A 20,100-nucleotide genomic window follows, 5' to 3' on the forward strand; every position below is an offset into this window, starting at 1 on the left:
AAAAGACAGGAGATTAAAGATCTCTAAGTTTTGTTCATTTCTAAGGCAAAAGTAAGACAACAAAATTTGAGCTGTGGATGTTGAATCACATCTAGCTTAAGTTGGAGAAGGAGATCTGAGGAATATTAGCAAGTGTCCCAATGTTTTTATTTAGATGAGCTGATTTTCATTTCTTCTCATTTCTATGCCAACCCTTTAGAGGTAAAGCCTGCAAGAATGAACTGTAGCTGAACCAAACATGGCATTAGCAAATTGATGAGAATGGACATTTTGTTCATTTTTATAGCAGGCTCTATTTATGAAAGACTATTAAATGTTTTATCCACTGGGATCATTACCGGTATTTTAAAAAATGACTTCTAGGGCACAAAGTACTGAAGTAGTCTACTCCAAACACTTCAGACAAGATGCACAGTAATAATCAGCATTAGGCTGATGCAGGAGCAAACGTTATAATGACGCAAAATAAGGAGAAAGAATCACATGTTTAGTTCAAGTACATTCAAGTCGTTGAGGACAAATGTTGGAAATTTTTAGGAACAACACAAGTGGTCATTGGTAAACAAAGTAAGTATACTTCCTGAGGTTATTTCTCTTGAAAAGGAATATATATTTTAATACTATTTCCAGTAAATCTTATGCTAACAAAATAGCTCTATCAGACCTCAAATAATCTGAAATTCTCTGGGTTAGTGAATTACTGAGAAACATGCCTTCAAGGGCCCTTTAATTAGTTTGGAGAAGTACATTAAATTATAGTAATACAGGTTAAGCATCCCAAATTCAAAATACTAAAATCTGAAATACTCCAAAATCTAAAACTTCTTGAGTGCCAACATGACACTCAAATGAAATGCTCACTGGGGTATTTTGGATTTCAAGTTTTCTGATTAGGGATGCCCAACTAGTAAGTATAAGGCTAATATTCCAAAATGTAAAAACAAACAAACAAACAAAAAACACCAAAATCCAAAACACTTCTAGTCCCAAGCATTTCTGAAAAGGGAGGCTCAACCTGTAACTTCATGTTCTGCAATTATGTGTCTGCTCAACTCTCTCCTCCTCAATAAGATTCAACATGAATAGAAAAAGCTATTTTGAGCTGCAAAGGATCCATGACCTTTCAAACATCTTTAATCCATCCATTTTTTTCTCACTTTCTGTCATCAAGACATTCGAAAAATAGGCTATCCATTTGAGATATCAGACATTTGGTTTCGAGATTCAGTATTAGGAAAACATGGGAACATTTCATATGAAAAGCATTCTTCAGAGAATGAATACCTAGAGAAAGTACTTCCCTTTCTTTTGTTAGGAGAACATTAACTTGGGTACAAATCACTCTTTTACTAAGTTATTTCTTGCATTTGGCTTTCTTTGTGTTCAGCTTATGCTGAGTTTTAGTTTCATAGTTTTTTTTTTTTCTGGTAATATTTTATCTGACCAGGTAGAAATCTAAGACACTTGACCTGTGTAAGGACCTGTGCTGAGGGAGGAATCAAGAGATTTGCACAGCTCAGAGCTGAGGGCAATCTAAGAAATAGAATGCAAAGGTGAAATCAAAATGAAAAACCAGGGAAATTATGTGACTGTAGTGTCAATCCAAGAAGCAAGATAGGAACATCCAGTTCTGAGTAGAAGGGGAATAATTTGTGGCTGACCAATGACTCCTTCAAGAAAACTATAAACACTGAATAAAATATAGATTAACTCTCAAAAACATCAGATAGCTGTTGAACCAAAGAGGACAAGAATGGCTAATTTTCTAAACAGGAGAGAACCTCAGAAAGGTGAGTTGGTAAGAGGCAGTCACTTTTTCCTAGGGGCATTTGCAAATTTTAACAAATTGGCAATTTAAGACTTTCCCAGACTGCTGTTAAAACTAAATATCAGCAAAGTATGTGGTCTTGAGGGTCTGTAGAGAATTGAAGATGAGGAACCTCAAACACACAACCCTTCAAAACCTTTGCCAATTTCAGAAGATGTGAGGGCAGGAGATTGAAAAGTTAAACAGAAAACATATGAAACACAAAGTAGCATGCTTTTCATGTACTTATGGTACTAGAGAAATAAGAGTAAATTTTAGAACTTGCAAGCTAAGCCCAAAACCTGAAAATCAGAAGAGTTTTTACTGTTTCATAATGCTAATGAGATCAAGATTAGATTCTTCCAGAGAGAGAGAGAGAGCCCAATGAACACACCAAGCATTCAGCTGAAAACCCTAAGAAACAATATCTTAATAACAGGACCAAATCAGAGGTAGACTGAGTCTTACCAAAACTAAACATCAGCCTCAACTCAGTTCAAACCCTAATTACTTTAAATAATCAGTCTTAATTTTGTTTGCCCAGTAGTGGAAAGGGCGAACACACTGGGGAGAAAGAAAAAGTCATCTGGAGCCTATATAATTCTTAGATGCAGTGATCAGCACCTGGTTAAAAAAAAAATTTTCCACATGCTGAGAGTCAGGACTATGTTACTGAAAACCAAGAGGGAAAAAAAACATGCAATAGAAATAGAGCCACAGGTAACCTAGATATTGGAATTAGCAAAGACTTTCACTGTAATTAATATGTTCAAAAAAATAAGGAAAATACTTTTTAAAATGAGGAATTTCTCAGAGAACCGTAATCTCTAAAAACAAATCAGATGAAAATTTTAGATTTTAAAAATGTAACATCTGAAATTATGAGTTTGACAGTAATTAGACACAGAAGACAGGATTAATAAACCAGAAGAATGGTCAATAGAAAATATTCAAACTGAAGCGCAGAAAGAATAGGAATGGAAAATATAGAAAAAGCACCAGAAACGTGGAACACAGTGAAAAGGCATAGCATACATATAGTCTGTATCCCAAAAGGATAGGAAAGAATGAGGCAGAAGAAATATTTGAAACGATAATAGCCACAGATTCAAGAAGCAACCACAAGCAATATGAATACAAATAAAATCACACTTAAACACATCATAATAAAACGGCTGAAAGCCAAAGGCAAGACAAGGAGGAGAATTTGGGTGTGTAGCAGAAAGTTAGAAACTAGGGAGATGCCATATGAACAGAAAAAAAGAAGATGCATTACCTGGGTGATCCACCAGGTAGTACAATTGGCAGAGTATTTCACAAATGGAGCTGAAAACTTGTAAGAATAAAGCTCCAGATAGATGGCCAGACACAGTGGCTCACACTTGCCAGCACTTTGGGAGGCCAAAGTGGGAAGACTGCTAAAGCCTAAGAGTTTGAGACCAGTCTGGGCAACATAGTGTCTCTATAAAAATTAAAACAAAATTAAAAAAAAAAAGAATTAGTCAGATGTGGTGGTATGACTGTGGTCCTAGCTACATGGGAGGCTGAGGTGGGAGGATCCTCTGAGCCCAGGAGGTTGAGGTTGCAGTGAGCTCTGATTGCACCACTGCATTCCAGCCTGGGTGACAGAAAGAGATTCTGTCTAAGAAAAAAAAAAAAAGAGCTAGATAGGATAATTTTGAGCTTCATTTACAGTTCACTTGTGCTAAGAAGCCTAAAAACAATGATTAAAATCCTAAGCAATTTTTGCACTAATTAGAGTCACAAAGCATTTCTTCTCTATTATATCCAATAAACTAATATATATAATTTATTGGCTGAGAAACACTGTAAGTTTTAGGAAGTGTTTGCTTCTTGCTGGTAATCCTGAATCTATGAGGACTGCTACCTGTGACTCTCTCAGTCAGGAGCCCAGCGTTTGAAAAACTGGACCAAAGAAAGGAAGATCTAGTGAGTATATCAGTGTCATCTACAGGCATATTTCTGTTTCACGTTGTTTACAAGAATGATTCAGAAGTTTTGATAGAGGATGGTGAAGAGAGGGCCAATATTTGTATATTGGATGGCTCCTCCTCTTATTTCTGGTTAAAAACCTCTGCTTCTCGTGGTGAATGCAAAGGAACCATCCAAAAATCCTATTAAGATGCAGATTCCAATTCAATAGATCTAGGGTGGGACCTGGTATTCCTCATTTCTAACAAACTTCCAAGTGATGCTGGATACTGCTGGACCACAGACCATTTTTAAAAGTGAGGTGTTAGGTACACCCTAAATCATCTAAAATTTGACCACTCTGGCAGACAGTTGTGAATTGCCTTAAGATAGAGGGGTCAAAAGTTTTCCTAAGAAGACAGAGGGGTGCTCAGTGATTGTATTTTTGAAGCGTTTACTACAATATTATTCTGAACAGTAACTGCTGTGTTTGCAGAAGACGTTAATGCATGTTCCCTTAGAAGAAACAGTTCCATGGTCAAATAAGTTTAGGGAGCATTTGCATACTCTTTTTCTCCTCTAAAAGATTCACAATGCACATTTTCATTGTCGTAATGCTGAACCATCTGCAGTAGGGAAATATGTTTAGCCTGACAATTCCTTTATTTAACTAGTATGAGTCGGAGGAACTAGCGATCCATGGAACACACTTTGGGAAATACAATCACATCATAGAGCAGTAGTTTATGACTTTGGTGTATATCAGAATTAGTTGGAGAGCTAATAGAAAACATCAGATGCCTTTGTATTTTTACTTTTACTAAATTCCAGAGGTAACTGCGATACCCATCAGGGTTTTAGAACCATTGCTATACAGTAATCTCAGAGGAGTTTTTGTTACCACTTGAGGAGGGAGAGTTGCCTATTAGCCAACCTTCTCTCTTTCCAACTTGCTCTGTCAAAGTCCATGCTATCCCTGGGAGGACCAGGATCAGCTATGAACTGCCTTCATTTAAGGAAGAGCATTCAGATCAGATGGGGCTCAATGGCAGTTTTGTGGGAATAGCATTGAATCTATAAATTACTTTTGGTAGTATGACCATTTTCATGATATTGATTCTTCCTATCCATGAGCATGGAAAGTTTTTCCATTTGTTTGTGTCCTCTCTGATTTCCTTTAGCAGTGGTTTGTAGTTCTCCTTGAAGAGGTCCTTCACTTCTCTTGTTAGCTGTATTCCTATTCTTTTTGTAGCAATTGTGAATGGGAGTTATTCATGATTTGGCTCTCTGCTTGCCTGTTGTTGGTGTATTGGAATGCTAACAATTTTTGCACATTGATTTTGTATCCTGAGACTTTGCTGAAGTTGCATATTAGCTTGAGAAGACTTTGGGCTGAGACGATGGGATTTTCTAGATCATGGCATCTGCAAACATAGATAATTTGACTTCCTCTCTCCCTATTTGAATACCCTTTATTTCTTTTTCTTGCCTGATTGCCCTGGCCAGAACTTCCAATACCATGTTGAATAGCAATGGTAAGAAACGTCAGACTTGCCTTGTGCTGGTTTTCAAGGGGAATTCTTCCAGCTTTTACCCATTCAGTATGATATTGGCTGTGGGTTTGTTGTATATGGTTCTTGTTATTTTGAGGTATGTTCCTTCAATATCTAGTTTATTTAGAGTTTTTAACATGAAGCGATGTTGAATTTTATTGAAGGCCTTTTCTGCATCTATTGAGATAATCATGTGGTATTTGTCTTTAGTTCTGCCTATGTAATGAATTACATTTATTGATTTGCGTATGTTGAACCAACCTTGCATCCCAGGAAAGAAGCCAATTTGATAGTGATGGATAAGCTTTTTGATGTGTTGCTGGATTTGGTTTGCCAGTATCTTATTGAGGATTTTTGCATTAATGTTCATCAGGGATACTGGCTTGAAGTTTTCTCTTTTTCTTATCTTCTTCTAGTTTTGGGGTTTGTTTGGTTTTGGTTCTCTAGTTCTTTTAGTTGTGGTGTTAGGTTGTTAATCTGAGATCTTTCTAGCTTTTTGATGTGGGCATTTTAGTGCTATAAATTTACCTCTTAACACTACTTTAGCTGCATCCCAGAGATTCTGGTACATTGTCTCTTTGTTCTCATTAGTTTTAAAATTCATATGAAACCTAAAAAGAGCCCAAATAGCCAAGACAATCCTATGCAAAAAGAACAAAGCTGGAGTCACCATGCTACCCAACTTCAAACTGTACTACACGGCTACAGTAATGAAAACAGCATGGTACTGGTACAAAAACAGACACATAGACCAATGGAACAGAATAGAGAACTCAGAAATAAGACTACTCAGCTGCAACCATTGAATCTTCAACAAACTTGACAAAAACAAGCAATGAGGAAAGGATTCCCTATTTAATAAATAGTGCTGGAAGAACTGGCTAGCCACATGCAGAAAACTGGAAATGGATTCCTTCCTTGCACCTTATACAAAAATTAACTCAAGACAGATTAAAGACTTAAATGTAAAACCCAAAACTATAAAAACTCTAGGAGAAAATCTAGGCAATACCATTTAGGACATAGACACAGGCACAGATTTCATGATGAAAACACCAAAAGCAATTGCAACAAAAGCAAAAATTGACATGTGGAATCTGATTAAACTAAAGAGCTTCTGCACAGCAAAATAAACTATCATCAGAGTGAACAGACAACTTACAAAATGGGAGAAAATTTTTGCAATCTATCCCTCTGACAAAGGTCTGACATCCAGAGTCCACAAGGAACTTAAACAAATTTACAATAATAAAAAACAAACAATCCCACTAAAAAGTGGGCAAAGGGCATGAACAGACACTTCTCAAAAGAAGACATTTATGCAGCTGACAAACATATGAAACAAAGTTTAACATCACTGATCATTAGAGAAATGCAAATCAAAACCACAATGATACACCATCTCAAGCTAGTCAGAATGGCAATTATTAAAATGTCCAGAAACAACAGATGCTGGCAAGGTTGTAGAGAAAATGGAACACTTTTACACTGTTGGTGGGAGTGTAAATTATTTCAACCATTGTGGAAGACAGTGTGATCATTTCTCAAAGATCTAGAAGCAGAAATACCATTTGACATGAAAATACCAAAGACATGGAATAAACCCAAATGCCCATCAGTGATAGACTGGATAAAGAAAATGTGGTACATATATACCATGGAATACTACACAGCCATAAAAAGGAATGAGATAATGTCCTTTACAGGGACATGGATGGAGCTGGAAGCCATTATTCTCATCAAACTAATGCAGGAACAGAAAACCAAACACCACATGTACTCACTTATAAGTTGGAGCTGAACAATATGAACACATAGACATAGGGTGGGGAACTACACACACAGGTGCCTATGGGGAGGGAGGGAGAGCATCAGGAAGAATAGCTAATGGATGCCGGGCATAATACCAAGGTGATGGGTTGATCTGTGCAGCAAACCACCATGGCAAATGTTTACCTATGTAACAAATCCTGCACATGTACCCTGGAACTTAAAAGCTGAAGGCCAAAAAAAGAGAGAGAGAGATTCCTCTATACATTCTACATACTGCAGGAATTCCTCAAAGTCTTTTCATTGTAATCTCCTGGTCAACAGTAGCTATCCCTTAGCCCTGCTCCAAATCAGAGCTCAAGAGAATTTTCTCTCCAGAACCAATTTATTGGTTCTTTGAACAAGGCTTTGTTAATCAGGATTTTAGTAGTAGTCAGTGAACAAAACCAACAAGGCAGTCCCGTGAGGCAAAAGGAAGGGAAAGACAATAAACAAGTAAACCAATAAATAAGATAATTTCAGATAGTAGTCAGTGCTGTTGAAAAAATACATAGTGCCGTAGGACAGAGAATGACTAAGTCAGGGATTCTGTTGAGATCCTGTGATCCTAAAAGGCTATAAATGCAGTAGGGCCAGTCAGGGTAATGTGGACACCATCACAGAGAGGAAACTAGCCCTGATAGTTCAGATGGGATTGGCCCTGATGGTTCAGAAAACTTCACCACCTACCCCCATATATATCTGGCAGCCTATATCTCCTGTACCCACTATTGCATGACTGGCTTATACAAATAAATATTGGTGAATGGTTGGTTGGTTGGATGGATGAATATCTAGTTAACTCTAGTGATTCTGACAAGATCCATCTGGTGAGGCCTTAAATCAGGGCTTGTTTAAGCTATTGAGCCAAACTGATTGTTCTGTTTGAGGAACAGCTCCCTCCTATTAGGCATATGCAGTACTCTGTACCTGACCCTGAAGCACAAGAAGGAAATGGGCTAAGAATCCAAAAAAACCCTTTTGTGCCACAGAGTCAATGACCACTTCATTACAGCCCAACTGGAATGCACTACAGACCCTTAAAGGGAAATGGTTCCTCACTTCCCCAAGTACTTGAAGCGGGTGTGGTCTATTCATCAGGGTTCTTAGTTGCAGGCAACAGAGATGGATTCTAGCAATTCGTTAGAAAAGAGTTTATTAAAATGGCATTCTTACATCACATTATCTCTGGGGAGGACAGAGAACCAGATCTGGAGGTGCTAGCCAGCCAGGAACAATGCCAAAATTATACCATTGAATTGGTCTACTGAAAACACTAGGATTCTGCTGTCAGAACTGTCATTGCCAATACCTCAGGCAACTGGATGGAGCTGTTGCCTCCACTCTCTTCCATCACCAGACAGGATTTTATACACACCCTACCTCTTTAAGTTAATTCCTTTGGACCAAAGCTTGGGGTGGACATATCTGACAGGCAGATTCTAAGTCACAGTTTCAGGAAAAGCTAGGAAAATGAGCATGTGGCATTTTCAGCTTCTAAGTAGGAGATGGCCCTACCCCAGTAGGGAAGGAATCTCCCTGCAGACACAAGAAGGGGGTTTGAATTCCGAACAGCCAAAAAGAAGAGCAGATGTCAACTGCAGCTGGAGTAGAGAAAGTAGGACCAAGAAAAGAAGATCAGAGACGCTATCTTGACCCCGCTGGGGAATAAAAACATAGGACACTAAGAAGCAAAGCAAAGCAATTGCATGAAGGTACAAAACCAGCGCATCAAGATATGAGTCCAAAGGCTGTTCTACAATCTAGTCTTGCCAGTAGCTCTGATATTTTGGTCTCTAGGCATTGGGCTTGTGTGTTAATAAGTATTGGTTAATTCATAACTTGGGAGGGGAATCTTATTTACTGGCCCATATATCCCCCAACAGATGCTGTTAGTATTTGTTTTCTGACACTCTCTTTTCTAAGTCTCCATGTTTAGCCAATAGTCTCAAATAAGCAAATATATTAAGTACTGACTCTGTGCCAGGTATTATGCTAAAAACTTTATATGGATATCTTATTGAATCTGCACCATGATCCTGAATACAAAGAGAGACAATGAGGCTCTAATCGATTAAATAAGTTGCTCAAGATAATAAAACTAGTAAGTGGCAGAGCCTGATATCTTTCTTTAGATATGTTAATACCTATCTGTTTCTATTAGATAGGTTAATATCTTCAAACAGGTTATAGTCAGTTCTTTACCACCATTCAGACTGTTTAATGTAACTTAATGATTTTCTGCTTTAGTTCATTAAACGTTGCCCTTTGTTTTAGTACACAGGGAAGAATCTTGTTTTTCTATTTTCAAGTTCTTGGTTAGAAAGTTATTAGGGGAGAGAGAAGACTTCATGGTTGTTCCCATGTGCTTTCCACATGGCCAAGGCAAGACATCATTCTATCTATTTTCCAGATGAGGAAACTGGACCCACAGTCAAAGCAGATGTAAGTTGTAAAGCAGGATGCCAAGATCAGTGCCCTTTCAACTCCACCATTGTTGAGGAAGGGCAAATAGATTGTGATTTGTGTGCTGACTAGCTGGTATACTCATTTTCTATGGCTGCTGTAACAAATTATCACAAGTTTAGTGGCTTAAACAACACATAGTTATTATCTAAAGGATTCTTCCAAAGTTAAAAGTTTAGGTGGGTAGACATTCTGCCTACCACAGCTGGTTAAGGCTGTGTTAAGAAGGATTCTGAGGCTATGTCTGTGTTCATCAGGAAAGATAACCTTGGCCAATTAGCAATGTCTACCATGGATTCAGAAGGAAATGCCATGTATTTTCTATCTTACCATAGATGCAGGCTAAAAGAAGGAGAGTATTAAAACACCTACTGATAAGGCTTTAGGACCAACAGGTTCATATGCCTTCTACACAGTAATAGTTCAATACACTGAGACAGCAGGGTTTGCAGCAGAGAAAGAGTTTAACAATCACAGGGCACTGAGTGAGGAGATGAGAGAAGACCCTCAAATCCATCTCCCTGATTTTTCCTGAGCTGGCGTTTTTAAGGGGATCAGGGACAGTGAGGGTCAAAAGTCAAAAGTTTTCCTAAGAAGGGTAAAGGGGATGTGGGAACTGCATTCTTTAGTGAGTCATCTTCTTGTGGGGTCCTTCAGGCAAGCAGGTGTCAGTAGTTTCACTGGTATACAGGACCTGAAGGAATATCTCAAAGGAAAAGCTTAATGTTTTGCAGTGTTTGAGTTGTTATCTATACAGCAGTTCAGGGGAGCTATAGTCTTACAGCAGGGTCTGCATGATTCTGGGGCAATAGGCCACAAACCACTATGGGGAAGCAGGTCAGAGGGCAAGCTGACCTCATAACAAACACTGACTATGCTGCCAGCTTGGTTTATTTTTGTTTCTCCCCTCCATGCTTCTCTGATTAATTTTATAAAGTTTGTAGGAATGGCTTCAATAAGAGGAGTGCCAGCCAGTTTGTGGGCTCCAGCCCTTGCTGGAAGGACCCTTAGAAGCAGAAGCAGAGTGCTCCAATGCTCTGCCTGGTTCCATACTGTTGTAGTTTTTCTCTTCCTGGAGCTGGAGATACTTGACCCTCTGGCAAGGTGAGCCCCTGCCCAGGTTCCAGGAATGATGCTGTCTCACTGGATCTCCTGAATCTCTACACAGCGGCAGGCCCAGTGCTAGGTGCTAGAGCATCAGGGTAGATACAGTTCTCTCACAATGGGATACAACACTACAGGATAGGTGTAGACCTGAGGGGCTTACCCTTAAAATGGGAGACAGACTGGCCAATAAATGGATATTCAAGGAAAAATTATGTTACTTCCCAGGGTTCACTTGTCCTATGCTTTCTACCTCCATGACCACACTCAGACTGCCTAAAATGCTCTGCTGTTTTGCTAACTCCAATCCTGTTCATTCTGCAAACACTACTTCCTCTTTGATCCTCCCCAGCTGGAAGAAAGTCCATTTTCTCATTGTAGTTTTCTTTTTTAGCATATCTGAGGCCACTGATGTTCCCATACTCCACAAATACCTTATTGAGGACCCACCCTATCCTGGGTACTGCATCTGGCACTGGGGACATACTAGGGATAAAAGGTACAGACTTGGCCCCTTGTTATGGAAACGACAGAACAGTGGGGAAGGCAGATATGAGTCAAGTCATCACACTATTAAATATTATAAAGGGGCACCTAGAATCAGTCCTACAAGGAATAGGTACATGGTATTCTGAGAGTTATGAAGCTGCCTTGGGGAAGTGACAATTGATCTCAAATCTGAAGGCTGAACAGAAATTAACTAGATGAAAAAGAAAGAGAAGGCCATTCCAGGCAGAAGACACATGTCAGGGAAGCAGTGCATGGAGAGAGCTCTCCTCTCTCTGAAAGGAAGGCAGTGGTTGGAAAGGAGCAAGAGGTCTGGTGCTGGCTGGAGTGGAGAGGCAGGCCAGAGCCAGGGCATGCAGGGTAAATTCAAAGCTTTGATCTTTGTCCCAATAACTAACTGTGTGTCCACTCCTCTTGCCCTTACCCACTCTAAGCTCCTCGGGTATCCCTTACCCTTTAAGAATCTTGGTTTCCTCTACCAGATCTCTGTGTTTAGGACTATATGAGAAGTGTTAGCTATAATTTCAAGCTACAGGCACACTTAAAGATAGAAATAAAGTACATTCCTGAGAATGGGGAAGTGGGGTTCACCCTTGAACAAATAATTAGGGCTTGGAAAGAGGAGAGGTTGAGATATAAAACCATCTTTCTGTTTCTCTATGATATACTCAACCAAAGTGAACAATGCCACTTGTTAGTCAGCAAACAACCAATGTGAAATGTCCACAAACGTATGCACTAAAATCTAACAGACTTCAATCTGAGACTTCGAAATTCCTTGGCAAGTTGGGGTCCTCATCTCTAAAGGGTGGCAGAGGTCTTGAGCTTACAGAGTGGCAACGTCTATAACTCCCACAGTGGCTTGCATAGGTGCAATAACCAATCATAAACGTTAAACAGAATTTTAGGACACTGAGAACTTTTATGTAATCAACAAATGCATATAGGATCATTTTTTGGAGTTTTGTCAATGAGGAGGCAGAACACGGTAAAGGAGCATTGGCTGAGATGTAGAAGGACAATTTCTTTTTCTCACTCAAGCTCTGTTACATAGGCGTTCCTGGGCCCTGGAAACCCTTTCAAGCCATCATAAGCCCCCTTCTCATTGCAAAATGTGATGATGTCACCTTCTTAAGTATATTCATAAGAAAGGCAAAAGCTGAAGAATAATCAAAACTACCTGGAAAATGCCTGAAGAAGGCACGATGCCGGAGCCTGACATGACACACACCATCTCTAAGTCCAACATTGCCAATTTATCTTCCAGTGCTGGAAAGAACTGCTGTTGATTTAACTGAACACCAGATGAGGTTCCTGGCTTGCATTCAGGAGCCATGTTGTAACAAAAAATGTACCTTCTCTTTAAACACTGAAATCACATTCAGGGAGGTGAGATGCTTCCATTCCAAGAAGCACATCATCCTGAGGTAATAGTACAAGATGTACATCTCCTGTTTCCCCAACTGCTGTTTCTCCACCTGCTAAGAGTAGAAAATTGTACCTCCTCAGCCCTACTTGCTTCAAAAGGATTCTGTAAGGATAAATATGGGTGCGTGTTATCTTTGTAACTTTACAAAATTTACAAACTTTGCAAAGCCCAAGTCAGTGAAATAAAATCTCCAAAATCAAGTTACCATGTCGACACTAAGTTTTATGTGGCCAACATTTACATTAATGTAACGTCAATATATATATAAAACAATAGAATCCCAACACTACAATTATTTTTGGAAGAACCCAGCCCAATTCCCAACCCAATGTAGAATCCCAACCAAAAGTTACTCATGGATTTTGAATTACGCAGGAGTTGGTGTCCCTAACCCTTGCACTGTTCAAGGGTCAACTATAAGGGCAGACTAAGGTCACCTCTCAAATAACTGTCACAGCTCCTAAACAAATGGAGTCCCCTGAATTTTCCTGATTTCATGGTTCTTAAAAGAACAATGGCTGAGAAAAGGAGTAGCTAAGAGAAAAGTAGTACTCAAAGGAAATAGTAGCTCAGAGACAGGGAGCTCGCTTTTCAACTAGGTGACCTATTCCGTTGTGCTTAGAAATTTTACATTTAGTAATTTGACATCTGCTTCCTCAGAACTTTCTCTCACAGATCTCAGTAATCTTTTGCAGCCACACAAAATATGTATTTTTCTACGTGATAACACCTCAGATACTTAAGGGCAGCAATAATCTCTCCTCTTCTCACAGGACATTGGTACCAAAGTTCTCATTTACCATCCTAGGCATCTACCTCCACATATGCAAAATGTATCAGTGTCCCCATTACAGGGTGGGAAGGAGAATCTAGCCTGCCTATATGTGAGGTTCCTCTACTGGAAAAACTCTTTTCCATCCTGGAATAATAGCTGAAGATCCAGAGTAAATTTAACATAGGGCTATAGTTTGAATACTCTTTTCTTAAATGAAAATTTCAGTTGTGTTCTGACCCAGAACATGAACAAAAAAAAAGGAACACAAAAGAAAAAATTTCCTTAATTCCACGAAAAGGAATTCAATTTCTAAAGCTCTCCATCATTTAAACATTTGAAATTGCTCCGGGGCTTCTTTTTGGGATCATGCAGGCATGCTACCCCTGGAATTCACTTCTGAAGGATCCAGATTGAGCAGAATCAAGATACTGGGATTTATGTTTTCTAATAAACTGAGATAATCAGGAATGTCACAGCTATTTCTCAAAAACACTATAACCTGGTGAACCCATTAACCTTGACATAACTACAGTTGACTCTTGAACGATACAGGTTTGAACTGAGTGGGTCCAGTTCCTTTTTTTTTTTTTTTTTCATCTTTTTTTGAGATGGAGTCTCACTCTGTCACCCAGGCTGGAGTGCAGTGGCGCGATCTCAGCTCACTGCAAGCTCCGCTTCCCGGGTTCACACCATTCTCCTGCCTCAGCCTCCTGAGTAGCTGGGACTACAGGCGCCCACCACTGCGCCCGGCTAATTTTTTGTATTTTTAGTAGAGATGGGGTTTCACCATGTTAGCCAGGATGGTCTCAATCTCCTGACCTCGTGATCCGCCCACCTCGGCCTCCCAAAGTGCTGGGATTACAGGCGTGAGCCACCGCACCCGGCAGGTCCAGTTCTATCCTGATTTCTTCTGCCACCAAAGGTAGCAAGACAAACCCTTTCTCCTCCTCTTCCTCCTCAGCCCACCCAACGTGAAGACAATGACGATGAAGACCTCTATGATGATCCACTTCAACTTAATGAATATAACTGTATCTTCTCTTCCTTATGATTTTCTTACTAACATGTCCTTTTCTCTAGTTTGATTGTAAGAATACGGTAGATAATACATTTAACATACAAAATATGTGTTAACTGTTATCAGTATGGCTTCTGGTCAACAGTAGGCTATCAGTAGTTAAGTTTTTGAGCAGTCAAAAGTTACTCATGTATTTTGAATTACGCAGGAGTCAGTGTCCCTAACCCTTGCACTGTTCAAGGGTCAACTGTAAGTGCAGACTAAGGTCACCTCCTGAATAACTCTCACAGCTCCTAAACAAACGGAGTCCCCTAAATTTTCCTGATTTCATGGTTCTTAAAAGAACAATGGCTAATTCCACCAGACACATACTTCTCTCTGTTATCTATTGTGATCACACTCTGGGCTTTGCAATGTCTTGGATGTATAGCATATACAGGCTGGGATATATACTGTGAAATCTGTTTATGAATTGCTAAGAGATGACAAGTTTAAAAATACAGTGTAGGAAAATTACTCATGGTTGTGGAGGAAGATGGGGAAAAGTGCCAAACGGGCTTTTAATGAAGCTGTCTCAGTGTGAACATATGTAAAAATAACTTTTAGATATAGGAATTATGATGAACAAAAATGATCTAGCTAAGTTAAGAAAACCTATAGGTACACAAGATCCTGGTGATTATATGTATGATGAACAGCTTATTCATGAAGGACCATTTTGTTTCCTGTTAGTGGATCAACATGCTTGGCTCCCCAAAAAACACTCCAACTAGACAAAACATATCAACACATTAGTCAGAAATATAGCTTTATTATCATAATATTTCATAATCTAAAAACTTCTTTAATTCTGGAACAGAATATTCCAACTTCTGTACAACTGACTGGCCCTGCAGAATACTGGAAAACAATGTCTAAGCAACTTGAATCTTGCAGATAAGAATCTGTAACCTAGTTTGGGAAAAAGGGAAAAAGCAAGAAAAACGGTTCAAAGGAAGATTTCTTCCCTACAAGACAAATAAGATTAAATCTACTCTCCATTTTAACCTTGAACATAGTTTCCCAGAAACTTTGGTGATTTCTTCAAAAAAGCAACCGCCTTAACTCTAAGGTCAACTGCCCATGTGGACAAAGAAAATATTTAAAAATAAGACACAAACAGGACATGGTACTTAGCTCAGGCCATGGTGTGTTAAGTGGAGTATGCTTCTGAGTAAGCCATCTCCCATGTTTTGACACTAAATTTATGTCTCTAAGGAGGCACAACACACATAACACATTTCTTTATATGGGGGTCAAAATTTAGTGGGAACTTAAAAAAAAATTTTAATATAATAAATCTCAAAATAATTTGTCTTGTGAAATGTAGAGTAGGATGACATTATGGTACTTTCTGAAGATCATGGGGTACCACTGTCAAAGAGAGTTGCCATGCCCTCTATGTTAGATGAAAATCCAAAATGTCAGTTACTTTAAATAAAACAGAAACAAGTTGTCATTGCACACACATTACGGGACAAAGAGCATGCAATACAACTAACAAGTTATGTTTTTAGTATGTAAAAGGCTAAGGTGCAATCATGGTATAAGCATCAATAATAAATAACTTTAGAGGGGGAAGTTAATTCTCCAAATAAATAATAATTATAACATTACAATTTTTACAATGTTAGCCTAAACAGTGATATTCACAGCAATGTTTTTGCCCACTTGATAGCTGCTTATATATCACATGAATGATCTATCCCCCCATAAACCGAAAGTCAAAGTGAAGATTCAAGAACATTTTCATTATGGTAGGTTCAAAATGTTTGTATAATGATGTTACACTTTTCAATTGACTGGCATTTTAAGCAACTGCTTTATTTCCTATTTTTAATGCGCTGCTAATTTGATGCTTATTGCAGTAACAATCATAATTCTGCCAATGTTAATTACATTACAGTTTTGATTTTTTAAATAAGAGAATTCAGTTTACATGAACAAACATATATAGTTTAAAAACCACCCACCACAAACACACACTTTCTCCATGAGTATTTAAAAATAAATTATTAATATACTTAACATATATATTTTGTATGTGTTATATATATGTATATATGTATATATTTGTGGACAAAATTATTCCTGTTTTCAGAAGAATGTCAGCACTTGTAAACTCTGCATGAGACCTGATGATATTGCTAAATTTAAGGAAAAAATGACATGGAAATTCATTCTTGAGGAAAATCATACAGCAGGAAATTCTTAACAGCTCTTTGTGGAAACAAAAGACATTTTAGGGAAGGAAGGAGGGGAAGACAGTGTCAGATTCTGGCTCCTACATGCATTGTTTATTTCAGAAATTACTTTAGAATGCAACATAGAGTGAACACTCCAGATACTTGGTTGAAAGATACCTGAAGCCTTAACAGGGCACAGAAGCAGCAGGAGGCGAAGTGAACCACCCAGTGGAAAAGTTAAGCCAGCGAAGAGAAAGTCATGCCCATAGCAGAAAGAGAGAGGGCCACTGACACTGTCCGGAAAGCAGGTCTTAGGAAAGGGCTTGGCGACACCTGCAGTGCTTCCAGGATGGTCACGATGCACCAAGCGTGCAGTCCACTGTCATTCCAACCACCTAGACACCGAGCCCATGCTGGGTGCTAATCAAAAGAGGATTTTACTTCGCTCCCCAGCCATATCCACAGAAGCAGCTATTAAGATAGAGGCTGGCAGCATGGTCTGTGGGTGCAGAATACTCAGCCAAAGAAGACGGCAGAGGTGTACCAAAATCTGAATAAACATGCATCTAGGCCACCAAAAAACCTCAGTCAAACAAACGAACTGAAAGACACCCTGTCGGAATGAGAACTGAAGTCTGACTGAACGAGTCGCTTAAGCAACCCAGAAATTGAAATCTTGATTAACCAGAATACTCGGGGAATGGGAATCCTTATTTTGGAGGCTTTCAAATTAGCTGAGGGGAAGGTTATACACAAACACAAATATTTTCGTTTTACTGCTATTAACAGAACTTTACACTCCCATTCCTGGCCTCACACTTTGGAGAGCAGTGGGCACAGATGAATTTTCTCCCTAGGCCTGACATTTTGTGTGGCCTTGGTCCTGAAAATTAATGACCACTGCATAGAAGCCCAGATGCCAAGATTACTGGAGACTGGGCCAGTTACTTTAGAAGTTAGAGCTTTAAGATTGATTTAATTTTTTTATTCTTTCTTTAATTTGCAAGCTTCTAAAAGGGGGTTATAGTAAAATTCTGGTTCACTAAGATTCCCATTTGCTAAGCTCTGGTTAATTGAGGTGCTTGCCTGTGTTATGCCCTTGGCTTTTCCAATGTGTCTTACTATGGAATGTTTCCAGAAAGACATTACTGTTGGCCCCTGGAACAATGTTCCCCAAAGCCCAGCGATGATTGGTCCAGCACCACCCACCCTTTTAGATGATGTTCACAATGGCTGTTGGCTTTTTTTTAGCCATTTTGGGCCTGATGTTGCCTTTGCGGCCAAACCCCAGGAGCTCCCCTTTCTTCGGAGGTCTGCAGAGGTCTCTTGAGGACTCAGCCTGTTCGTGAATGGCCTTGGCAGGCTGCATGCTGGCTCTGTCATCCTTGGCCTTTTTCAGGTGGTTCCTTCCCTTTGGGTGGAAATGGGCCTTGAGATCAGGGTGGTTACACACCGAATGTGGGTGCCCTCGGCTTCTACAGAGGGTTGGAGGGGGGAGTGGAGAAGAGATGAGCAGAAAGAAAGATTTCTTTAAAACCTTAAAAGAATAATTACTCATGGTACAATCTCTCCTACATGCTACAGTGGTGATAATGCTACCACAAAGGCAAATCATAATATGAGTATTTTTCTTCCAAAAATTCCTGTGGTCGCCATGAAATGATCACATGGTACTAAATTCCCAGGGAGATATTACTAGTCCTATTTACAGTGATAAGACTGAGGTACAGAAAATGTTAATGACTACCCCGAATAATACAGACAGTTAGTCTATGGAGAAGATGGGACCAGAACTCATGTCTCTTGACTTGTTAAGTGACAACTAGCAGACTCAGACAAATTCACTGCATAGATGTTGTAAAGCATATGACTGCCAGGATGAATTTACATAAACAATGTAGTACATGAACTACATTAATAGTACTATAGAGTTATTATGACCACACTATACCTCAATAAGAGAAAGTTATACTATATAATACTCTAAAAATATTCCTCCAGTGCCATCATAGTGGCATATACTAATAGACTAGTAGGATATTGAAAGGTCACATCAACTTTTCACAAAGTTAGATACACATGCAGATCAGTTTTCACGTAAGCCTCCCAAAGCCATTTATAATATAGATATCATATAAAATAGATACGATCTCATATAAAATGCAACAGGAAAACATACAATACAAACATTATCAAATGGCCCAAGTATAAAAATACATACATACAGGCATTTGGGCTTCCTATTTGAGGAGATGTCTGTAAGCTGAAGGAAAACAAATAAGAAAAAATGTTACTGCATTTGAGGACTGGATTTGGTTTTTAAAATATTTCTTATACTTTCTAAAAACTGCATTCCCATTAAGGGAGTCAGTGACTGCTACTGGTAGCATGACCTGCAGCACCATCCATTGCATCAGTGAACAAGAACATCTCATGCTCAGCCTTTGCTTGCTTACTCCAGGAGCCTCTGTGGGCACTTGTTCTGAGATTTCTGAGAAGTCTATGTCAGCAGATCTCAAAAATCTCAAACACGCAAAAGAGCCTCCCAGTAGAGCAACATTTGAAGAAATATGTTTCCAAATACTGGAACGCCTTTGCATCCTCATAGCTTAGTTCCCACTTATAAGTGAGAACATAAGATACTTGGTTTTCCATTCCTGAGTTACTTCACTTAGAATAATGGCCTCCAGCTCCAACCAAGTTGCTGCAAAGACCATTATTTCATTCCATTTTATGGCTGAGTAGTATTCCATGGTTCACATATACCACATTTTCTTTATCCACTCGTTGGTTGATGGGCACTTAGGCTGATTCCATATTTTTGCAGTTGCAAATTGTGCTGCTATAAACATGTGTGTGCATGTGTCTTTCTCATATAATTTACTTCTTTTCCTTTGGGTAGATACCCAGTAGAGGGATTGCTGGATCGAACAGTAGTTCTACTTTTAGTTATTCAAGGAGTGGGGTGACGGATAAAAGACAACATATTGGTATAATGTACACTGCTCACGTGATGGGTGCACCAAAATCTCAGAAATCACCACTAAAGAATTTATTCATGTAACCAAAAACCAGCTGTTCCCCCCAAAACCATTGAAATAAAATAAATACATAAAATTTGAAAACTTGAAATGATCCGCCATGATTTCCTGATTGATTCAGGCTGTATTTGCAGCTAATCTATAGCTGTGGCCAGTCACAATGTATCAACTAAGGGGAACACTGACATAAAAGGTTTCTTGCCTATAATCCATCATTCCTAAAATGACAGAATATGAAGAACAACCCCACAACTGTCCCTGAGGCTGTCTATCATTGAGATGATTTCCCACTCCTAATAACTCATGCAATAAAATATCTGCATGCACTTTTGTGGCTGGGCTTGGAATATTCTCATCTGCAGAATAAATTGATAATTATCATTTTGTGATAGAGATGTCACCATCCAGTGTATAGGCAGTGTATTTCCATCCTC

At 39.0% G+C, this 20,100-nt stretch overlaps 1 protein-coding gene across 2 annotated transcripts in view; it reads right to left on the reverse strand.

Annotated features, from left to right (window-relative positions):
- Nucleotides 1-20,100, reverse strand: part of ZNF365 (zinc finger protein 365) — a 289,598-nt gene that overhangs the window by 245,914 nt on the left and 23,584 nt on the right. Inside the window, exons 4-5 of one of the 2 annotated variants that reach the window (XM_031015660.3) lie at nt 18,851-18,888; nt 15,192-18,100 (exon numbers count right to left, since the gene is read on the reverse strand). The exons of the other annotated variant lie outside the window; for it this stretch is intronic. Coding sequence (XP_030871520.1) covers nt 17,839-18,100; nt 18,851-18,888 — 300 coding nt within the window. The 3' untranslated portion in view covers nt 15,192-17,838. Of the gene's footprint in view, nt 1-15,191; nt 18,101-18,850; nt 18,889-20,100 lie in introns of those variants that run through there. 2 annotated transcript variants of the gene reach the window in all.

The sequence above is a fragment of the Gorilla gorilla genome, chromosome 8 (genome assembly GCF_029281585.2).
Source record: "Gorilla gorilla gorilla isolate KB3781 chromosome 8, NHGRI_mGorGor1-v2.1_pri, whole genome shotgun sequence".
In the NCBI taxonomy this organism is placed as follows: domain Eukaryota; kingdom Metazoa; phylum Chordata; class Mammalia; order Primates; family Hominidae; genus Gorilla; species Gorilla gorilla.